The sequence below is a fragment of the Mobula hypostoma genome, chromosome X1 (genome assembly GCF_963921235.1).
Source record: "Mobula hypostoma chromosome X1, sMobHyp1.1, whole genome shotgun sequence".
Taxonomy (NCBI): Eukaryota; Metazoa; Chordata; class Chondrichthyes; order Myliobatiformes; family Myliobatidae; genus Mobula; species Mobula hypostoma.
Window position 1 is genome coordinate 7,977,002 of NC_086128.1, and position 23,624 is coordinate 8,000,625.

At 40.0% G+C, this 23,624-nt stretch overlaps 1 protein-coding gene across 6 annotated transcripts in view; it reads left to right on the forward strand.

The window, feature by feature from the left end:
- Positions 1 to 23,624, forward strand: part of LOC134340122 (protein TANC2-like) — an 828,834-nt gene that overhangs the window by 535,218 nt on the left and 269,992 nt on the right. For all 6 annotated transcript variants that reach the window (XM_063036995.1, XM_063036994.1, XM_063036997.1 and 3 more), the window contains one exon: positions 12,102 to 12,250. In XM_063036995.1, coding sequence (XP_062893065.1) covers positions 12,102 to 12,250 — 149 coding nt within the window. The remainder of the gene's footprint in view (positions 1 to 12,101; positions 12,251 to 23,624) is intronic.

Sequence of the window (23,624 nt, forward strand, 5' to 3'; positions counted from 1 at the left end):
GTACTCCTGTGCCCACCCAGTACATTATGTAGTGGATGGGAGACATTGACCAAGATGGCATGCAACTTAGACAGCATCCTCTTTTCAGACACCACCATCAGAGAGTCCAGTTCCATCCCCACAACATCACTGGCCTTACCAATGAGTTTGTTGATTCTGTTGGTGTCTGCTACCCTCAGCCTGCTGCCCCAGCACACAACAGCAAACATGATAGCACTGGCCACCACAGACTCGTAGAACATCCTCAGCATCGGCATTGCTAACTTAGTAGCAATAGTTCAATGCAATACATAATACAGAAGAAAAATAAATACATAAATAAATAGAGGCCTATGGGTAACCCTGGGTAATTTCTAAAGTAAGTAAATGTTCGGCACAGTATTGTGGGCCGAAGGGCCTGCATTGTGCTATAGGTTTTCTATGTTCTAAATCAATAAATTACAGTATATGTTTATTGGAGATTAAAAATCTTGCAGAAACAGAAATAATTTATATTGAAAAAGTGAGGTAGTGTTCACGGGTTTAATGTCCATTTAGGAATCGGATGACAGAGGGGAAGAAGAGATTGAGTGATCATGGCCAATGGGATAAGAAAAAACATGGGGGCAGAGGGGAATGATTACTGGAGGTTAGAGAAATCGATGTTCATCTTTTCAGATTGGAGACTGCCAAGGCAGAATATGAGGTCCTGTTCCTCTAATCTGCACCTAGCCTTGACCTGGCAGAGAAGGAGGCTGTGGACTGGAAATGAGAAGTGGAATAAAAGTGGGAAATGTTGGCTGTTACAGGGAATGAAACAAGTGTGCTCAGTGAAGTGATTCCCCATACTGGTGTCGAGGAAACTATAATGTGAACACTGGATCCACATGTGACATGAGCAAAATTTAACTTTTGCAGCAATAGGTTAACGTATCAAATACATTAATATAGGCAGTAGTAAAGGCATTCAAGGCATTCATAAGAGAAGGAGGTAAATGCTAGAAAGGAAAGAAATAGGGAAAAGGCAGGGTGTGGGACTAACTGGCTGGCTCTTACACAGAGACAGCACAGACTAGATGGACCCACTGTCCTTCTTCCAAATTGTATGAAGCTATAACAAAAGTTTAAATAAAAATTGAAAATGCTGGAGTTCTGGCAGGGCTTATGGAGGAAAAAACATTGTTAATTTTTCAGGTCAATACCTTTCATTACAATGACAAAGTGGAAAATAAGTGTGTCTTAAGTTGTAGAATACATGAGTCTTTCTAGCCAGGGGATGTCGAGTGTCAGGTTGTTGTTGTGACACCACTCAATTAGCTGATTATTTCACTCCTGTGTGCCTCCACATCGCCATCTGAGATTTTGGCCAACAACAGTCGTGTCATCAGTGAATTTATAGATGGCATTTGAACTGTGCCTAGTCATACAGTCATGAGTGTAGAGAGATGAGAGCAGTGAGCTAAGCACGCATCCTTGAGGCGTCTATACGTTGCCAGTGAGGAGAGTAGGACAATGGGAGTATATTGAAGAACAAAAGAACAGGATCATTAATGGGCTTTTAGAGTACAGTTATCATTGCCTGGTAGAATTACACAAAAAAGTTAAAAATTATTTCATTTAATGTGTAACCAAGGCCTGAATAAAGCAAACATGAAAGCACGAGGCATTGGGTCTGGTTTCCCTTTCAGAGGAAGGATATACTTGTGAAAGTGTCAGGTTTATTATCACAGACATACTTATGTGTGAAGTGTGTTGCTTTGTGGCAGCAGTACAGTGCGATACATAAAAATTACTACAAGTTACAATAAGAAGATATAAAAAATAAATAAGAGCGCAAAAAAGAGCAAAATAGCAAGGTAGTGTTCATGGTTAAATGGACCATTCAGAAATTCGATGGCAAACATTGACTGTGAGTCTTCAGGCTCCTGTACCCCTTAACTGATGGTAGTAATGAAAAGAGGGTGTGTCGCAGATGGTGAGGGTCCCTCATGATAGATGTTGCCTTTTGACAGTGTCCTCGATGGTGGGGAAGCTAATGCCCATGATGGAACTGACTGAGTCTACAACTCTCTGCAGCTTTTTCCGATCCTGTGCATTGGCTCCTCCATACCAGGTGGTGATGCAACCAGTCACAATGCTCCCAATGGTACATCTGTAGAAATTTGCAAAAGTCTTTGGTGATATACCAATTCTCCTCAAACTCCTAATGAAATATAGAGGGAGTTCAGAAAAGCTTTCCTACACTGGGAAGGCAGATTTGTTGTATGAAGAGAGTCTAAGCAGACTGGGGCCACACTCTTAAATTCAAAAGAATTTGGGATACCAATGAAATATTCATGAATTGTGCAGTGCTTGCTAGGGTAAATGTTACGATGATGCTTCCCCTGGCTGGGAAGACTAGAACGAGGATTCACTATTCAAAATAAGGAGATGAGCATGTGATGGTATTGGGTTGCTGACCGTGAAGTTCTAAACTCAAGTGAAGACCTTATGCCCTATTGGATATAAATAGCCACGGGCACTCTCACTAAAGGGAGCTTTTATTGTAACTACTCAACCTTCAAAGAAAAATTCACTTCCCTGTTTATTCTCCAAGGCAGGTTTAGCTGCCAATACCCACTGTTTGAGCAGCGGGTTCCCCCTCCCTACCGAATGGGAGATACTTCCAGCTCACAAAGTAGTTTAAACGCATTTTACTTATTTTCAGTGATACATGTTTAAATCCAGATAAAAGTCTTAAAACACATTTAAAACTCACAGAGGCTTTCTAACTTATAAAAAACTTCCAAATTACAACCCATTGCTAAAACACAAAAGGATTTCCAAAACATAAGTGTAATTCCTATAAGCTAAAAAGACATACCCACGAGCCGCAGATGAACCGATCATCCGTCCCAGAAATTGAAGGCAGATAGATTCTAGTTCACTCTGTGTTAAGACCATAAGACCATTGGATATATGAACAGAAGTAGGCCATTCAGCCTGTCAAGTCTGCTCCACCATTAAATCATGGGCTGATGGAATTCTTCCAGTCATCCCCACCCCCTTGTCTTCTCCACATACCCTTTGATGCCCTGGCTAATCAAGAACCTATCTACCTCTGCCTTAAATACACCCAATGACTTGGCCTCCACAGCCGCTCGTGGCAACAAATTCCATAGATTTACCACCCTCTGACTAAAGTAATTTCTCCACATCTCTGTTCCAAATGGACGTCCTTCAATTCTGAAGTCATGCCCTTTTGTCCTGGACTCCCCTACCATGGGAAATAACTTTGCCATATCTAATCTGTTCAGACCTTTCAACATTCAGAATGTTTCTATGATATCCCTCCTCATTCTCCTGAACTCCAGGGAATACAGCCCAAGAGCTGCCAGATGTACCTCATACAGTAACCCTTCTATTCCTGGAATCATTCTCGTGAATCTTCTCTGAAATCTCTCTAATGTCAGTATATCCTTTCTCAAATAAGGACCCCAAACCTGCACACAATATTCTAATTGTGGTCTCACTAGTGCTTTATAGAGCCTCAACATCACATCCCTGCTCTTATATTCTATACCTCTAGAAATGGATGCCAACATTGCATTCGCCTTCTTCACGACCGACTCAACCCGGAGGTTAACCTTTAGGGTATCCTGCACAAGGACTGCCAAGTCCCTTTGCATCTCTGCATTTTGAATTCTCTCCCCATCTAAATAATAGTCTGCCCATTTATTTGTTCCATCAAAGTGTATGACCATACACTTTCTAACATTGTATTTCATTTGCCACTTCTTTGCCCATTCCCCTAAACTATCTAAGTCTCTCTGCAGGCTCTATGTTTCCTCAACACTACCTGCTCCTCCACCTATCTTTGTATCATCAGCAAATTTAGCCACAAATCCATTAATCCCATAGTCCAAAACATTGACATACATAGTAAAAAAGCAGCGGTTCCGACACCGACCCCTGTGGAACTCCACTGGTAACCGGCAGCCAGCCAGAATAGGATCCCTTTGTTCCCAGTCTCTGTTTTCTGCTGATCAGCCAATGCTCCACAAATGCTAGTAACTCCCCGGGTAATTCCATAGGATCTTATCTTGCTAAGCAGCCTCATGTGTGGCACTTTGTCAAAGGTCTTCTGAAAATCCAAGTACACCACATCTACTGCATCTCTTTTGTCTACCTTGCTTGTAATTTCCTCAAAAAATTGCAGTAAGTTAGTAAGGCAGGATTTTCTTTTCAGGAAACCATGCTGGCATTGGCCTATCTTGTCATGTGCCTCCAGGTACTCCGTAATCTCATCCCTAACAATCGATTCCAACAACTTGCCAACCACTGATGTAAGGCTAACAGGTCTATAGTTTCCTTTCTGCTGCCTCCCACCCTTCTTAAATAACGGAGTAACATTTGCAATTTTCCACTCATCCAGTACAATGCCAGAATCTACCGATTCTTGAAAGATCATTGTTAATGCCTCCGCAATCTCTCCAGCTACTTCCTTCAGAACCCGAGGGTGCATTCCATCAGGTCCAGGAGATTTATCCACCCTCAGAGCATTAAGCTTCCTGAGCACCTTCTCAGTCATAATTTTCACTGCACATACTTCACTTCCCTGACACACTTGAATGTCCGGTATACTGCAGATACGTTCCACTGAGAAGACTGGTGAAAAATACGCATTCAGTTCCTCTGCATCCCTCATTACGATATCTCTAGCATCATTTTCTATTGGTTGTATATCTACCCTCAGCTCTGTTTTACCCTTTATATACTTTAAAATGCTTTTAGTATCTTAGTGTTTCTGTCATTCTCGATATTCCTGGACCATTTCTAAAATGCTTGAACTGCTCTCTATATTTATACTGTTTCTTTGCCACTTGGGTGACTTCACACACATGTGATATTTTTTCAGATACCTTTTAACAAAAGTGGTCCAGAGGCTTCTGGAGTCAGAGTTTCTATGTACCCACAATTAATGATGTGAATGCTGACTCTTTGAGTACACAATCTTCCAACTTTTAACAGATTAGCTATTTGATGTGCTAAGTGATAGTATCAATCTGGTCTGAAAACTTCCCTTGAACGAAATAATTTAGCCAGTGTTGTCTAGTTTGAAACAAACCTAATTAACATAACACCATTGTCGTACACTGTACCTCTTCAGCAGTTAGACCAGGCACTGTGGGGCCAGCAAGTCTGTTATATAAACAATGATTGTTAGCAAAGATGTTTTTTTAACTTCAAACTGATTACTGCTTGCCATTTACATTAAGAACCGAAGACTAGCACAGATCTGCACATTTACAGCAGGAAGCAAACGAAAGAATAGTAGTTGGAAGTTTAACATACTCAAAACAACACTTTGATCTTTAGAAGTGTAGCTGCTGTTTTTAGAAAGCTGAGCTTGGCAAAAAAGTGAAAAACCCTGGCCTAAAGACAGTGAATATCCATCACAGCCATTTGGATTAGAGATGAGAAGAAATCCGTCACCCAAAGTTTGGTAAATGTTTCAGCTCTCTTTCCAAGAAATCTGTGGAATCCTAACCATTTAGTGTATTCAGAAAAGTGTTTGATAGTTCTTCAATTTTTAAAGCAACTTAAGAGATATAAGACTAGTAAGTATCGATGCCGTATAAAATCAGCTTTAATTTTATTGAATGGTGGACAGAACATGGGACTGGATGGCTTAATCTTGCTTCTGTATGTTATGTTCTCATGGTTCTTGTAACATCCTTGTAAACGTTCCTTGAATCCTTTTTGTTCTGTCTCAATATACTTTGTATAATACGGATTAGCAACTCGCACAATGCTCCAAGTAAGAAGTAGATAACAAGCAATTGGAGATATGCGGATGAGTCAAAGGCAAGCGAGCAAGCCTCTCCAACATTCAGTCAGTCACACAACAGCAGCAATGCTGTTGAGCATCTGATGGCAATGGAATGAGATGCTTGTACTCCTGCAGGGTGAATCCACCTCTGCCTACCATCAGGCAACATTGGGTAGGTTGTTGAAGATTCTTTGAAGTTTTCTGGGAAGCTTTGAGATTTTCTAGGACTTGACTGTCATGGCTACCAGAGAATGTAGGCTGTTGTGAGGGGGTACAGCAATTAAGCATGAGTGTCAGAGAGGAAGTACTGTGACACCTGTGAGGGACCTTTTCGCCCCAGGAGAAAGCAAATGTTTATCAGTCAGTGAGTTGGGGGGAATGGCAGACATCCCACCTCTCCTGGAAGTTCTGGAAGTCTCCCGCATGTTAATAGTGGCTCCCTGATGCCCGCAAATTATATACAATATCCCGGAAACCAATTTTTTGAAAGCGAGCGAGGGAGTGCGCGAGAGAGAGAGAGAGTGAGCGCGTGCAAGAGAGAGAGAGATCCAAAAAAAGAAAACCTAAAACGTACGTCACCCCAGACTATCCTAAAGTGTACCCTTGCCTAATAAGGGTCAAAAATAATGACAGTGTTGCTCGCTGCACTGTTTGCAACAGTGACTTTTCTATTGCCCATGGTGGGTTAAAATGTAAAAGTAAAAGACATGTTGAGGTAAGTTTAACAGGTGTCATTCGTTCATTAGCATAGCTAACGTTATTTAAACTAGCTGGCTAGCTGCTAAGGAGCTACTCTATTGCAGATATCCCACCTCTCCTGGAAGTTCCAGGAGTCTCCTGCAAATTGATGGTGCTACCTCCCTGAAATGAGTTTTTGCAGGGTGGGACGTCTGGAATGGCAAAAGAGAAGAGCGCTGGTGGAACAGGGGATTTGAGGGTGGAAAGTAAAGGCACAGTGGTTTAAAAGCAGTGAAGGGGTGGATACTTCAAAAGGCAGCTGGAGTGGAGGGGACTGAAGGAGAGAAGGGATTGCAATGATCGAAGGGGAGACAAGGAAAGAGATCATGTGCATGTGTCTCCATCCACATCTATATGCTATGTTTGTGCCCTGTAGCTTAGGCAACAGTTGCTGGGAGATCTGCCTTTGGACTAAGATATTGTTCAGTTAAAACCATGTGCAACAAAATCACATGAATACACTTTTCAATTCCCAGAATTGAAGTGGAAGCAAGTATCCCCAAGGGATTGCTTAAGAAAGTCCCACTTTTCTCCGAAAAATTTTCATTGCCCGAGACTTTAAAACCCTGCTTCCTGCACTTTCTTTTCAGCTGTCTTCAACTCTTTGCTCTATTTCTGTTCTTGCTGGAACATGGCACCAGTTGTAATCCAGAAATTACTGCCTCTGATGCCTTTCTCTTTAATTTCTTGCCTCACTCCCTGTAATCTTCCCGCATAACCTCATCCTAATTTATTCCTACATCATTGATTCCAATATGGATCACAACCTATGGCTGCTTTAGGTTCTTAGAGTAACCCCACCCCCCACCTCTCCCTTGAAGGGGGGAGAAAATTATCACACACTGGGAATCAATTCATCTTTCAGTGAACTTGTTGCTAAAACTTGCTAGATGGTTTCTAATTCTGTATAATATGTGTTTGAATGTTCATGCTAAAACCTTTGAAATAAACAAGTAACATGGATCTATTTGCCTGCTGGAAATTCTAGCTAATGAGATTGCTCACAGTGGGAGTAACATCCCTGTAGCAGACTTCCCCTCCCTGATGTTCAAGGTACTCCCTTTGATTTGAGCATTCGCTGCTGCTACTGAATGGTTAAAGGGACTTTGTTTTCCAATTTGGCTTTCAACTACTTCAAGCCTTATTGTTAAATGTGCAAGAAAAATTACATCATTGTTGCTGTACATAAGAAAACAGGTAAGTACGTTAAAAAAGATTATACTATCCTGGGAGGATTAATATCAAATGTTGTCTGTGTTTTGAAGAACAGAATGCAATTAATTCAATCAACACAAAAGATGTTCATTGAATTATAGAACAATGCCTAGATGTGAGAATTCTCTCTTCCTCTTGTATTCTCTATATTTGCTACCTTTGGTACAGAGCAAAATATTGTTGCGCTATGGGCATTGTGTTTTCAATACAAGGACCTGTTAAAATGACAAGATGGCGAGACTTTTCTTAGGAAAGATCAGATTGTCTTTTGATTCTGTCTCCTGAGATGAAGCACTCTGCCTTTGCAGATTTCTGATGAATTATTTTTAAGTAGTTAGCAGTGACATTTAATTTTCTAGAATTTTATTAAAGGGGCAGTCAGTCTTGTTGAATTAACAATATATTAATGCATTGGCAGTGAATTGTAATTGTACATTCTCTAATACGAGGATATTACATGCTCATTCCTATTTTGCTATTGCTGTTCAGACTTTTAACGTCTTAAAGCATATCAATAGTTCATAGCCTCTGTCTAAATTTATGTATAATTTAGATGCTGTTGGCCAGCTTTGCTCTGCTATATAGCACATACAATTGGCCATTGAGAATGTTACTAACTGTTATTATAAAATTAAAGTGCATGAATCTGCAATGGGATTAACATCAAGGACCTAGAGATTCTCATGCACAGCAGAACACACAGGTGAATTATATTTTAATACCATCTTATTTTGTACATGTGTAGGACACATGAAACAAATTCAATCCAGAATCAGAATCAGGTTTATTATCACTGGCATGTGACATGAAATTTGTTAACTTAACAGCAACAGTTCAATTCAATTCAATGCAATCCAGAACCTCCTTGTCACTGCTCGAAGGCCACGGGGTGCGTGTAGGATTTTAATGGGTGTAAAATGTTTGATTTGCATTCTCAGCCGGCAGAATTTCTAACTTGCAGAAAGTTTGGGTTATGGGCAATTTTCAGAATCCTGAGAGTGTCTGTACTTAGAAAGAGCAGTTCTTCTACTCCAGGGGTTCTCAACCTGGGGTTCACAGACCCCTCAGTTCATAGTAGAGGTCAGAGGAAGATGATCGGGGCAATTTCTGTGATCTGATTTTTTTGTGTGGTTGGGTACAGCCAGGTCCTGGACTGGAGAGTATGCTAGGTATTTATGTCGAATAAGTAGAATAATAAAAAAGAACAATGGTGAGAATACTCACTGGTTGGGCAAAGTCTGTGGAGAGAGATATTGAGTTAGCATTTAATGATCTTCCATTAAAATCCATTTGAAACTACATTTCTTGCTTTTATCACCTGCACATTAACTTTTCAGCACCTTTTCTTGTTGATTCTCATATTAATTCCGATAAGTTTGAACTTATATAAAATAGGATTGCTGCATCTTCACACTAATTCTTTATAGTTAAATCTCACTGCCTTCCTTGACCCTAAGTAGTCAAAATGTTCATTGCTGTGCCCCCTCATATTGTAGCAATCTTTTCCTGCCTGGCATCCTCAGGAACATCAAACTTCTCTTTACTCAGTCCATCATGCAAACCAACCTCCCTGTCATTGACTCCATTGAAATTTCCCATTACCTCAGGAAATCACCCAATATAATCAAGAGCCCCACTCACCTCTCTTCTCCCCTCTATATCCTGTTAGGCAGAAGATATAAAGGCTTCAAAACATGTAGCACCAGACTCAATGACAGATTCTGTCCCACCGCTGTCAGATTTGAAAGCTAAAAGGTGAACGCTTGATCTCCCAATCTACCTTGTTGTGACCCTTGTACTTTTCACTGTATCTCAGTAGATGTAGCAATAATAAATCAGTACTCTTCACCTCCTCTGCTTTCATCACGATCTGTTCATTCAAACATAATGCTTCCATTTTCCGGAATTCTTTACCTTCCTAGTTGCCACTTGTTTAAATTTTCCTCTGGCAATGTCTTTCATCTTTATTTTCTGCTCTCCATTGGTAACCCCTTTATCCATGCTAATTACCACCTTCTGCTGTCTTCATTTATATATTTCCAGACATGCTTAATATTTGGACATTTTATAAAATATTTCTAAGACGCGCCATGGATATCCATTTGTAACCCTTGAATTAGTTTTCTCTCCTTTCTTCCTTCGCTCTGTAAACCTGACCTGGCCTCTGGTTAATGTGGTTTAAGTGATATTGGATTAATTGGAGATGGATGTTTTTTTATTCCTGGGACTTGAATTCAACTAATAAAATTGGGAAATAGCTACTCTGCAAAGGCAGCCTGAAAAATCTCTTTATTTATTCATTAAAACAACATGATGATATTATATATCAACCATGTACAATTTGCATTTTCATTCATTCTGCTTTCAGAATGTCAAATGTCGCTTCCAAAATGTTCACTACCACCGATGGTTTATTTGTAGGATGTTTTAAACAGTGATGAGATAATAGTGAAAAAGGCTATAAAAGCAGAGGTGCCCACATACATGCACCACACTCTAAATAGTTTTTGACTTTGCACAAACGAGAACTAAAATTTTGACAAAGAAGTAATTAATGTAAAGTTTGGAGAAAACACTGAAGGAACTCAGCTGTCAGGTAGCAGATATTGAAGGAAATGGACAGTTGATGATTAAGTGAACTGGTCGAAACTAATTATTACGGTCAGCTTCACTTTTGTTGCACTTCATGGAGACTGCAGGTTGAAGTATCACTTCAGTGATTTTATTTTAATAACTCAAGACCAATGAAAGGAAAGCCACTAGGGGATGGGGGGGGGAGTGAAAGCTGAACCAAAACACATAACAGACTAAAAATTATAGCCCTATTTAGTCTTTGCTTTAGTGCTGCATTCCAAATTAATGCTGTGACTCTCAATAGTAAGTAGGCTTTCCCCTCAGTTATTTTTTTATACATTGACATTGGTTTGTTAGTTCAACAATTTGGTCACAGGTTTTAAATTTTAAAATGGCAGCATGTGTATAAAAACATTGTCTTTTTAGCAGTGGAAAATACAGATGCTGTCAGATAATTAATATGCAAGGCATATATTTGTTTTGTGAGCCATAGAAGAATCTGAGCCATCAGCCTGAGCAGGTGTCCTTTCCGCAACCATGAAAGTGCTGCAGTCCTAATTGCATCTACAACAGGGCATGTGACAGCAGATGGATGGTGCCTTATGTGCTTTGGGGAGCCAGAGGATGACACAGAGCCTAAGTGATTTTTAAATACCACAGATTGTAGTGAAACGAAATGGTCTCATAAACAAACTGCATTTTCTCCATGGAACTCTACAAAGAGCAGGTCTGAGTAACTGATCAGGTTTAGGGAGGTATTTGAGCCCCTTTCTATTTCTATGCATTTAAGTATATTCTACACTGCTCATAACAGCAATTCTGTGTTTCCTTTTGTTTCTCTTTGGGTTATCAGGGTAATAATAATGAAAGGTGAAAAATATATCAGCATCTCAGATGACAACTGAAAATACTATACAATGGCAAGATGGTATTTATAGGCAGTTGCACCCAAATAATTATGTTAATATACTCATTCTGTAGGCACAGCTGCTTTTATCTTCAATATGCTCATAGATCAGACTACTGGAAACTATTTGTTAGGTTCATCGCCTTTCAGGTTAAACTGCAAAAACAGTTTGTGCTGATGGACATCATGTATGCATAGATTATTTCATGTCCTGTGTCTGTTTTGAATAAGTCATATTACCATTAATGAAAAATTATAGAAGCTCTGTTTGTTCACATATCCCACAGATATCATGCATTCTCTGTGTTAAGAAACCTCCAAGCTATAATTAACCTGTTTACAATTTCCTAGGTTCCTTTTTCTTTCAGTACAAGTGGGGTAAACTGGTTACGGCTTTTGTCTTGCTTTCTCGACAGGCAATGTATATTATAGTTTTTGAAATGATGTTTAGGTGGTGCTTAAGAACAAAAGGGTCTTTTGGGCTATTTTGAAGAATTCCTTCAAGTACTTCAATAAACTTCCATAATGTTGAGTATTGCAATGAATTTTGTATTCATTTAAGCTTTAAATATTTTCTAGTTGTATAAAGATGATTGTAAATCAGAATACTTATTTGTGTAAGCACATATTCATGTTTAGTATCCACTCGGTACTGTGTGCAGGACAAATTTATGAGTGTTCAATCATTTTGCAGGGAAATCAAACCAAGTGCAAGCTCCCATTTCTGCTTCTGTACAGATATTACAGCACACTGTGTTAATTAGTGATACAACTGTTGGTCAGAGGCACTGCTCCATCATAGCATGCACCATCCAATTGTTCTTTCATCTGTGATTTTACTTCATTTCATTGGTCTATTTTTGTCTTTCTGCACAGGTGACTCAGAACAGGAACTTGGACCCCCACCCTCGGTTGATGAGGCTGCAAATACACTAATGACCCGATTAGGCTTTCTGTTGGGAGATAAAGCCTCAGAAGTACAAACAAACACAGAATACAGTATGGAAGAACAGGATGAAAATCAGGTATGGATTTATCGGGCAATGTGTAACTACTTCTGTTATTGTAAACTATATACTGGACTGAGTTAGCATTATTGGAATTGGGCTATTAACATCATAGGGAACATTTTTGTCACGTAAATGCATCATAATAAAACTGCTTGAAATGTATTCCACACAAAAGAAACTGCAGAATAGCTGTAATTTTGTTCATATTGAAGTAACACCAATATTAACTTTTAAATTGAAATAGGATAAATATTGTGGGGAAAATTATGGGTTGATATGGGAAGAGAACAATAATATTTTCTGATGGAGCTGGTAAGGCAAATGATGATCAATGTATTAAAGAGTGATTCTGTGCAGCACATTATTAATGGAAACCATTGTGGATATATCCCAAAAACACTTTTCTCATTGTGAGTTCAAACCTTTGTTTTCACCCCTAGTCATGTGTTTTCATTGATTCATAACATAGAAACATAGAAAACCTCCAGCACCAAACAGGCCCTTCGGTCCACAATGCTGTGCCGAACATGTATTTACTTTAGAGGTTACCTAGGGTTATCCATAGCTCTCTATTTTTATGAGCTCCATGTACCTATCCAAGAGTCTCTTAAAAAACCCTATCGTATCCGCCTCCACCACTATAGCCGGCAGCCCATTCCACGCACTCACTACTCTTTGCGTAAAAAAACTTACCCCTGACATCTCCTTTTAAAATTCTTCTAGTTTTACTTTTTGTAAACATTTTTAAATTGTCTGCTAGTCTTAAGGTAAGATATTCACCATTTCCCTGCTGGGTGAAATTTTCACAAGAACCTTGGCACAATCCAAGGTATAATGGCCAGCTTGATTGGCACCATATCCAATGGCATAAAGTAAAGTCTACTGCTTCCACAACTTGTGTACCATGCCTGCAGTACAGTGTGTCACACTTTGTTGGACTTCTAGCCCATGACGTCTTGCTTAAATGGAGATTGCATGTGCATGGGGAGACCATAACCTCTGTAGTATTCACTCACTTATAACTATAAGTTATCACTTATAACAAAGCTTATAACAAAATCTTTATTCAATAAAACCACACAGCTACAAAGATCTCAAAACTCAACAGAACATTCCAAAGCACAACTACTTAACTAGTTTACCCAAGGACATTCAAGGCTTTGGTAGGAACAATAACTAATTAGTGAAGCTCAGCCTGGGGTTGGTTGTCAGCTGACTGTCACATGATCGGCAACAATGAATTATCAATTGAGGCATGTTTTATAAACAAACATAAACATTTATTAAATTCTGCTCAATAATAGCGAAAAATATTCAATGACTAACTTAACCAGAAGCTAACTGCTATAAGGCAACTCTGGAACAGTTCTGAAAAGGGTAAATGCGAGAACAGTTCTTAAGGTGGTAAATTCGAACCTAGTCTTAAAATGGTAAATTCGAGAGTCCAAGTGATTTACACAGTCAATAAGGAGAGACTTCTCTGGAAACGGATTTCTTCAAAGACGTGACGTTACTGCTGATTCTCCAAAGGATTCACGACGAAGGAAATAAAATGGCTTAAAGGAACTGACATTTTGCTGACTAGTAGACGCTGCTCAAACTTCCCTGCTCTTGCAGGAGTTATCTCAGATAATAGGTCACCATTTCTGAAACAAATCCTCAATAAGGTCGATCCTTTATAAAGCCGCCAAACGACTCCAACTTTATTCGGATCCTTCAGGTTCCCGTCCTTTAATAAAGTCTTCACTCTCCAATACTACTGAAAAGGGAAAATTATAGATGCAACACATATAACCCTGCCAGCAATTGGCAAAACTGCCAGCATCAATCTTTGCACCTTAAAATAGACAGAAAAACTCCATTTTAAAATGAAACTGCATCATGACAAATACGCAGCATAACGGAGTAGCATAACGAACTAACACAAAACTAAACTGCGTCACCAGGGTTTCCCTTTATATACCTGTTGAGAACAAGTCATCACGTGACCTCACACTGGCAGGAAAATTACATCATGTGACCTCCACAAGACCATTACATCATGCTCATAAGATAGTCACAAGATACCCACGGGGTATGTAACATGACCAATAGACGTTGGTTGTGTTGGCTTGCCATAATACCACCCTCTTGAAATCCTGTAGGATTTGAGTTGATGGTTGATTTGGATTAGAACTGGCTTATGCTGGTGATCAGTACTTCTTGGTGGTTGCAGGCTGTCACTTTCTTGTCGTGATTTTGCATAGGACTGGTGATTGGGCTGGTCAGGGTTAAATCGAGCTCTTCCAGGAGGAGATGAAGGTTTAACTCTGTGTTCAATAATCTGCCCGATCAACTTGTTGTGACTTCAAGAGCATGTGGCCACAACTGGTTGATGTGGCAATGCCAGCGAAGTCTGTCCATGATTACTTTGTAGAGCACTTTCCCTATTCGTTTTCAGAGTTCTTGCCCATTGGGATACTGTCTGGCCCACACTACAGCTCCAGACCTGAATGACTTCATCCGTTGACCAAGGTCTGTGTGGCTGACTTTGTGCACCTGACTATCTGCTGTCTTGGATGGTTGATGCTGTGGCAGCATTGCATCCAACACTGTGTGCAGTTTTCTTACCCAAATGTGCTTCAGCTGGAGACTTCACCTTTGAGGCCTGGATGCAGTGTAATTCATAAAGTCAGCAGAAATGTGTTGGAGAGCCTCAGCCAATGCTCTTCTCTTGATTTTAGAAGTGACCATTTGAAGGGATCCACAAACCCTTCTGCTTGTCTGTTGGATTGTGAATGATATGAGTGGATGTGGATGATTCCACTGTTCTAGTGGATTTCAGCAAAGTGCTGTGAACTAAATTGAGTTCTGTTGTCAGAAACAAGCGTTTCTGTTATCCCAAAGTGGATGAAGATCTATAGCAGCTACTGAATAGCAGTTTCTGTGGTTATTAACTTCTTAGGTAATACAACTGGCCATTTGGAATAGGTGTCAACCAGAACGAGGTAAGTATACCCATAGATTGGGCCAGTGAAGTCAATATGTACTGGACTCCAAGGTCTGGTAGCCTGAGGCTATGGTTGTGGATCAGCTCTACTTGGATTCTTTACTGCCATAGAGTACTGAGTGCACTGCTTGCATGCGCATGTGATACCTTCATCAATGCCCAGCGAGTACACAATGCTTCTTGTCATTGCTTTCATTTGATTGATCAGGTGATCAAGGTGGAATTGTTTCAGTACCTTTGGTCAAAATGTTTGTGGAATCTTTATTCTGCCTCCAAACATTAGACAGAAGTCCACAGTTGAGAGCGATGTATGATGTCGTTAAAAGGGTACGACATCTTCCTCAGCCATTTCTGCTCTGATCTTGTCGACTGTGACCAGAAGACCTTCAGCAGCATCTGATACAACACCGTGGACTTTGCAATCAATTGAAATCACAGCCATAACTGCATCTTCACTTTCAGTAACCTGCTGATTTATAAGTCTGGAGAAGGCATCTGCCTGACCAAGTTCCTGGTTTGATGTGTACTTGATTTCAAAATTGTAGGCTAAAAACACCGTTGCCCACCTCTGCAGACAGTTAGATGTACACACCGGAATGTCTCAATGGGGGATTGATAGTGTTGACGTGGTTAGACTTTTTTCATTGAGAGTGGGGAAGATTCAAACAAGAGGACATGGGTTGAAAGCTAGAGGACAAAAGTTTAGAGGTAACATGAGGGGGAACTTCTTTACTCAGAGAGTGGTAGCTATGTGGAACGAGCTTCCAGCAGAAGTGGTTGAGGCAGGTTCTATGTTGTCGTTTAAAGTTAAATTGGATAGATATATGGACAGGAAAGGAATGGAGGGTTATGGGCTAAGTGCAGGTTGGTGGGACTAGGTGAGAGTAAGAGTTCGGCATGGACTAGAAGGGCCAAGATAGCCTGTTTCCGTGCTGTAATTGTTATATGGTTATATGGTCTTTCTTAAACCTGAAGATGGACAACAGTGGCTTGTGATCAGTAAGGAGAGTGAATCGTCTGCCATAAAGCATAAGGCTTCCTTCGTGATTTGTCCATAGCTCCTTTCTGCTGTAGTCAGTGATCTGGCTGCATGCATGACAGCTTTTTAGGAAGCAGTAGGGAAGATAAAGAAATATGACAGTTCCCACCCTGTAGTTGGACACATCTATCATGATGATGATTGTCACTCTGGGTTGAAATGCGTTAAGAGAAAGTTGGATGACAGCATATTCTTCACCTGATCAAAAGCCTCTAGGTATTGCTTGGACCATTTCCACGTAGCACCTTTGTTGAGCAGGCCATTGAGTGGCTCTCTCAGCCTGTGCATTGCTGGGAGAAATGCTGAATAATGACTAATCATGCCCAAAAATGATTGTAAAGTGCTGACATTGGATGTTGGAGGCATCTTTAAGATAGCAGTGATGTTTTTGGGATCTGTTTTTGGGCAGTGACTGTGCTCATCAATGATGGATCCCAGATACTTGATTGGAGACTTCAGGAGGCTACATTTTTCTGCCCAAAGTTGCAATCCAAAGTCTTGTAGTTTGTTTAAAACATGGTCAGGGCATTGGCATAGTTCTATCTGATCTGTGCCCATCACCATGATGTCATCAAGGTAAGCGGCAATACCACTGAGTATAGTGTCCATAAGCTGTTGGAAAATTGAAGGAGCCATCTTTACCCTGAAAGGCAGATGGAGGAAGGAAAACAACCCCTTATGTGCTATAATGGTGAGAAGCTCCTGTGAAATTTCTGCCACTTCTACTTGGAGGTAGGCTTCAGATAAGTTCAACTTCGCAAAGTAGCGACTACCGTTCAACTTTACAAAGAGATCTGCTGGCACTGTTGTGTCTCCTGAGCTGCATTGAGAAGTCTGCACACAACCTCACTGTACAGTTGGCTTTCTTGTTAATGACTATAGGAGCTGCCCAGCGTGAGTAGTTAACAGCTTTGATTACACCACCTTGTTGCAGGCGCTCTAGCTCTTGGTCCACGATTAGTAAGACCGTGTATGATACCAGTATTTTAGGACAGAAGACTGGATGGAGATGGAGTTCTGCCTGCAGTTTTGTGCAGCAACCTAAACCTTCTTGAAACACTGCTGCATAGTGCTGTCAAGCAACACACATCAAAGTTGCTGGTGAACGCAGCAGGCCAGGCAGCATCTGTAGGAAGAGGTGCTGTTGCAGCTTTTGTTGTATGATCTCACGTACTGATAGTGGTATGGTTAATATCTTTGTACAGACCTCATCCAGAGGGATGCTCCAGAGATCAAGCTTATCAATTGCGAAGGGACATTCAAATCTGACTGGTCTGTTAAGTAGCACACACCATTGACTTGGTTGCCATTCAGCTTCACCATGCAGTGAAGTTCACCAATCAGCTTGGAGCGTTCCACCCGAAGAACTGCAGGCAGAGTGATGAGTTGGTGGGTATCCAAATGCCCGCCACATACATTTGGAGATAATGGTGATGTATAACACCATATGGAGTTGTAGCCTGCCAAACTGGTTGTTGATAAATACATTGACATTCCTGGGAGCAAAGTCAATTTACAAAGTGACCATTAAACTTATTGTAGGTTTTGATGGCTTTTGAAACTTCCTGCACTTGTGCTTCACTTGTCTAGAAGACACTAAAGGACATCAAAGGCCTTCTTTGTGACCACGTCATTGGCATTTGCTGCAAATGTGTTTTTTTTTATTGGCAGTTTTTTGAATAACACCATGCACCGCAGTTCGAACAAACTGTGTGTGGCTTCTTGGAGACCTACCAAGTGATGATGTCCTGGGTCACTGGAAACTACATTGAGATGGTTCTATTTGACCAGGTTGGAATCGTGTTTGAGTGACAGTTTGTAGAGTCATATCGGGGTCTTGCTCCAGTCTGGCCAGGAGCCATTTGTGAATGTCTGTATCACTAGGTGCCTGAAGTCTGCAAATAAAAGCCAGGCATTTGAACTGTGATTTAGTCATGTTAACCAGTTTGAACATTTCACGTTCGCAATTGATGACACTGGCATATGTGATGAACCCATCGGCATCATGTTTAATGAGTTTTAAGCATTGGTACTGAACACTGAAGAAAGATGACTGCTCTCCAAAAATGCTTGTTAGCTGTCAGGCTGTTTCATCAAACTATAGAAAACATGGGGTCTTGGGCAGAATGAAGTTGAAATAATGCTCATGTACCCAATTTTCAGAGCAAAGTATGTGTCTTCCATGAATTGTCTTTACTGGCAAACTCAACCTGAAATACTGTGTATGTTCATGACATTTGAACCATGCTCACATGAACTCTGTTCTCTATTTGACACTGTCATTGTTGAACTCACTGATAACCTGCTAGTCAAGGTTTCGATTAACTTCAGCTGGACCGTGTCAATTGAGCTTGCTGCTGTTTTATAATTGCGTGTATGTCTACTGCTGAAATTGCTATGTCAATATAATACAGCCCCTCATCACCAATTTATTCTGTTTGCTTGCCTATAACTAATGATGAAACCCTGAGCCATGAGGCAGAGCAAAACCAGAACATGAAATAAACCTTTATTCAGTAAAACCACACAGCTACAAAGATCTCAAAACTCAATGGTACTTCCCAAAATACAAGTATTTATTTAGTGAAAGTCAGCCTGGAATTGGTTGTCAGTTGACCAATAGATGTTGGTTGATTTGATTGCCATAGCAACCTCCAAGTTCCTATGGAAATCATACACTTCCTACATTTGGACAAACCTCACCATTCCTTTATTGTTGTTAAGTCAAAATTGTGAATTTCCTTAGCTAACACCACTGTAATATTTCAGCATTAGTACGGTAAAATACTTATGAATGACTTTGACAAATAATTTTCAATCTCTGCAGCACCTTTTTCATTTTTTTCATATTTCCTGACAACATAGAAGGAAGGCATTTACCCCATCAAGTCTGTGCCAGCTCTGAGAACATTCTCATTCTGCCTCTAATTTTCCCCGTAAACTTCTCTCCCTGCCACACCCCACCCTTGCAGATTCTTTCACTCTTACCCAGGTGATAGATTTAAGGAAGCAGTTTATGAAATTGCCAGGGATGTTATTTCTAGGGGACTGAGAGTGCGAACAATTTAGGAATCAGCAGAATAGAGCTGACCTAGAAAATACTAAAGGGAAAGTATAATATGAAATCAAGCTGGCAAGAACCTTAAAAACAGTTTGTAAAAGCCTTTATAGTTGCATAAAAAAAAATACTAACAAGGACAAATGCAGGTTCCTTTATAAAAGAGGCAGGAAAAATTATAATGGAGAATATGGAAGTGGCAGAAGAATTAACCAGTTGCTTTGCACTCGTCTCCAGAGAAAAAAACCCACAAATCCTGTCAGATATACAGTATATTGGTGAACCCAGCGTCCAGCCAAGATGAGGAACTGAATAAACTAAATATTGGTCAAAAAGTAGTCCCAGAAAAGTTGGTAAGCCCAAAAGCTGATAAGTCCCAGAGTTTTGCTGGTGGCATCTTTGGAGTTGATGGATGCTCTGATCATCATCATCCAAATTTGAAAGATTTCTGGATTTATTTCTCTTAAATGGAGGATAGCAAATGTGACCCAACTATTTAAGAAAGGAGGAAGAAAGAAACTGGTTAAGTACCCACTTGTTAGTCTGACCTTGGCGGACAGAAAGATCCTGGAATCTATAAAAGAGGTTATAATCCTTGAAGTGATGGATTAAGCCGGGCCAACATTGATTTATTAAAAGAATATCATTTTGATCAATCTCCTGGAACTACTTTGAGGATGTAACATGTGGAATAGATAAGGAGGAACAAACAGATGTGTATTTGAATTTTCAGAAGGTATTTACTGAAAGTTCACACAGGAGGTTGATCAACAAGGTTGCAACGTGTAATTAGTGGTTAAATACATTATATCGACAAGCATTCATTAGGCAAAATTAAATAGAACAGGATCGTATTTTCTAGACTTTCGGACAACACAGACTGATAAATCTGTAGACATGAAAGAGAATCGATTGATGTTGAGATCTTGCTAGAAAATTGAGGCAGATCAGCCATGATCAGGATGCATTGCAGAGCAGGTCGTAAGTGCTCTTGGCCCTTTTCTGCCCCTTTCAGTCCTGTTCTTAATAAGCTAAAGAGAAAGTAGCTGACTATAAACCACATGATTCCTGTTCCTTATACCTTATTAGCAATTTACTTGGATCAAATGTATAAGCCCTCACTTCTTAAGTTGAAATAAAACAGAAGATGGTGGAAATTCTCAGCAAGCCAAGCATCAACTGTGGAAAGAGAAACAGTCTCGAATTTAAAAAGTTAACTTTGTTTCTTCCACAGATGTTGTCCAATCAGCTAAGTATTTCAAGTATTTTCTATTTTTATTTGAGAATATGCTCAATGATTATTTGCTCATTTCTGTGTCAGAAGGGTTGAGGATTTGTGTACTTCTCCAAAGATCTGAATGCAAAGGGTAGTGAACAGAACTCTATAAATACAGTTCTTGTCTTTGGTGGAGTCATGTGCTTTGGGTAATTTCCATATTGTTTTTTTCCTCTCAAAGCCAGCAAAGTATGGCACTTAAAAACGCAAACACGAGGAATTCTGCAGATGCTGGAAATTCAAGCAACACACATCAAAGTTGCTGGTGAACGCAGCAGGCCAGGCAGCATCTCCAGGAAGAGATACAGTCGACGTTTCGGGCCGAGACCCTTCATCAGGACTAACTGAAGAAAGAGCTAGTAAGAAATCTTACTAGGTTACAAAATCTCTTACTAGCTCTTTCTTCAGTTAGTCCTGACGAAGGGTCTCGGCCTGAAACATCGACTGTACCTCTTCCTAGAGATGCTGCCTGGCCTGCTGTGTTCACCAGCAACTTTGAGTTGTGTTGCTATTCATGTAGTGTTTGCATAAGAGAATCTTAGCTTGGTCTCGAATTGGTACCACACTTCCTTCAACTATCTTCTGCTTATACTGTTCAACAACCTTAAATGCCCCTCGTATATTAGCCATGAGTGTATTTCCTGCTGTCTCTTTGTTGTACTTTCTGGATCTCCTCTGTACTTGCAGTTATCAACAGCAAATTCTGGCATTGACTATTTGTTGATGGTGTCATTGTGGGAGTTTTTCACACTGGGAAGTGTGGTGGATGAGCATGGTTAAAAGTAAAGCTGGTAACTGGGATAGGAGTGCAGGGTTGATCGGCAAGGAAAGCACTGTATTTCCACCTGCTTCTGAGATGCTTTGCTCCATCGCAGAGCGGGTGTGGCAGCCAGTGTGCAGTTGCAGTGAAAATCCAAAAATCCTGTACCCTCAGGACTCAGATGCCAGACTATTGGATATTATTATATTGATATCTAAACACACTTCTCACTCACTACTGCTATTTATTTACTGCTATGTCTGATACTAGTGCTAGATATCAAGCGCTAGATTTAAAAAACACACACACACAAGCATAGACGTAACACAAAATGAATGAGTCACTTAGTATAATTATGAAAATTTGATTGTGTTTCCCAGCGTTTTGCGTTTGTGCATCTGCCACAATATACACAGCAGGTGTGTGCCAAATTGAATTATTTGTGATTCAATTTGGAATCAGGAAATTTTGGGAGTATTTTGGATTAGATTGGATAAATTGTCCCTGGAGCAACTAGCGGCTCAAGGCAACTAAGTCACATTGCAGTCCTATTTGGGATTCTGGGATTCTCTGCCCATTGTAGGGGTCTCCGTCACTGATATTACCCCTACCCACTATGTTTGATTAGCCCATGCTCTGAATTGTTCCTCCTCTAATCCTCTATCTAACCCAGCAGAAGTGTTATCAAATTTACTCTTAAGCCACAGCACCCTTGCATCCAGCCCTTCCTCAATTTTTGTTCAGGACTGTGTCTCACACCCCCAACAAGGCGTACAACCGCCATCCCTTTTTCTATCCTCTGCCTCTCTACAGATGGAACTTGACTTGCTGCATATTTCTGGCAATTTTCCTGTTTTTATTTTAACAAGTGTGCCTTCAATGAGTTATGTTTAACTTTTTGACATTCTAGCTTGCTGCCAAGGAGCAGTAGAAAAACTGCTTCCAACTACTGCTGTTAATGTGCTGTGCAGATGGATTATCTTAAGTTTTCCCAATCAATTATAATTGGCTTCATACCAAGGTTAGCATAAATGCACATGTGACATTTCAGTGCGGGGCACAGTAGGTAGATGCAATGTGCTGTTTCCAATCTTTATTACATACATGGCAGGCTGTCTTCAGGAAGGAGGTTTTTGATGACTTGGATCGAATGGTATCTTTTTTTAGATAGACACAGGTTGACAAGTACTGTAATTTTATTGTTTCTGTAAATATTCCTGAAATGCAGAGATATTTAAAAAAGAATGAAATTAAATAATTAAATAAACAGTTAAAGGTGAAAAAGAGTAAATAATGAAAAAGTTGAAATGCAAATAACTGAAATTTAAAACTAAAGAATAAATAAAAAGAATCCTCATTTCTGCTATGCATCATAGTTCACTGCTGTGCAGTCCTTTTTGAAATCAGTGGGATCTCAGATGCTTGCCAGGTCTAACCTGGCACAAGATCAGAGACCATGGATGTTGCCTGACCTGCTGAGTTCTTCCAACATTTTGTGTGTGTTGCTTTGGATTTCCAGCATCTGCAGAATCTCTTGTGTTTACAACATCAGAGGGGTGCTTTCTGAAGCATCATTATAGGGGAATCTCAGCAAGACAATATCTTCCTGGGGATATCAGAATCCAGGTGACTATGACTTAATCTTTTCAAATCTGTCAATAGGATAGGATGTTTCGAACCTACTACTATTTAAATGTCTAAACATTTTTAGTAGCCAATGAGATACTGTCCATAACAGCAACATAAGTTTCAGATGCAATAAAGTAAATGCATTTAAAAACTTTGAATGAGTTAAGAAGGATGCAAGTAGTATTGCTGTTTCTGATGTCAGAAGCCTGTGTCGAAAATGAATTTGCTGACCATTAATGAATCTCAGGAGCAAAAACCTGAAAGAGCTGGAGGTCTAAAATGAAACAAAATGCTGAGTCAGGCATCATCAAGTCAGCTACTCAAGCATCATCTATGGAGAGAGGAGGCTTCTTGCCAGTTTTGTTTCTTGAAGTGTTAACTCTGTTTACCTGTCTATGGATGCTGTCTAACCAGCGTTTTTCTATAGCAGCAAACGTTCATGCTATATTGCATTCTTTGACAGTTCCCAAATTGTGCATTACAGTAAGTTTGTTAATATGAACACTATGATTAAGACTTATTAGTGCAATAGTGAATGTTTGTGCTGATTTTTTTTCATGTTTCTTTGCAGAGCGATTACCTTTTTCTTTTATTTTAACTTGTGACAAATTTGTACGGTACTGTATCATAAATTCCCC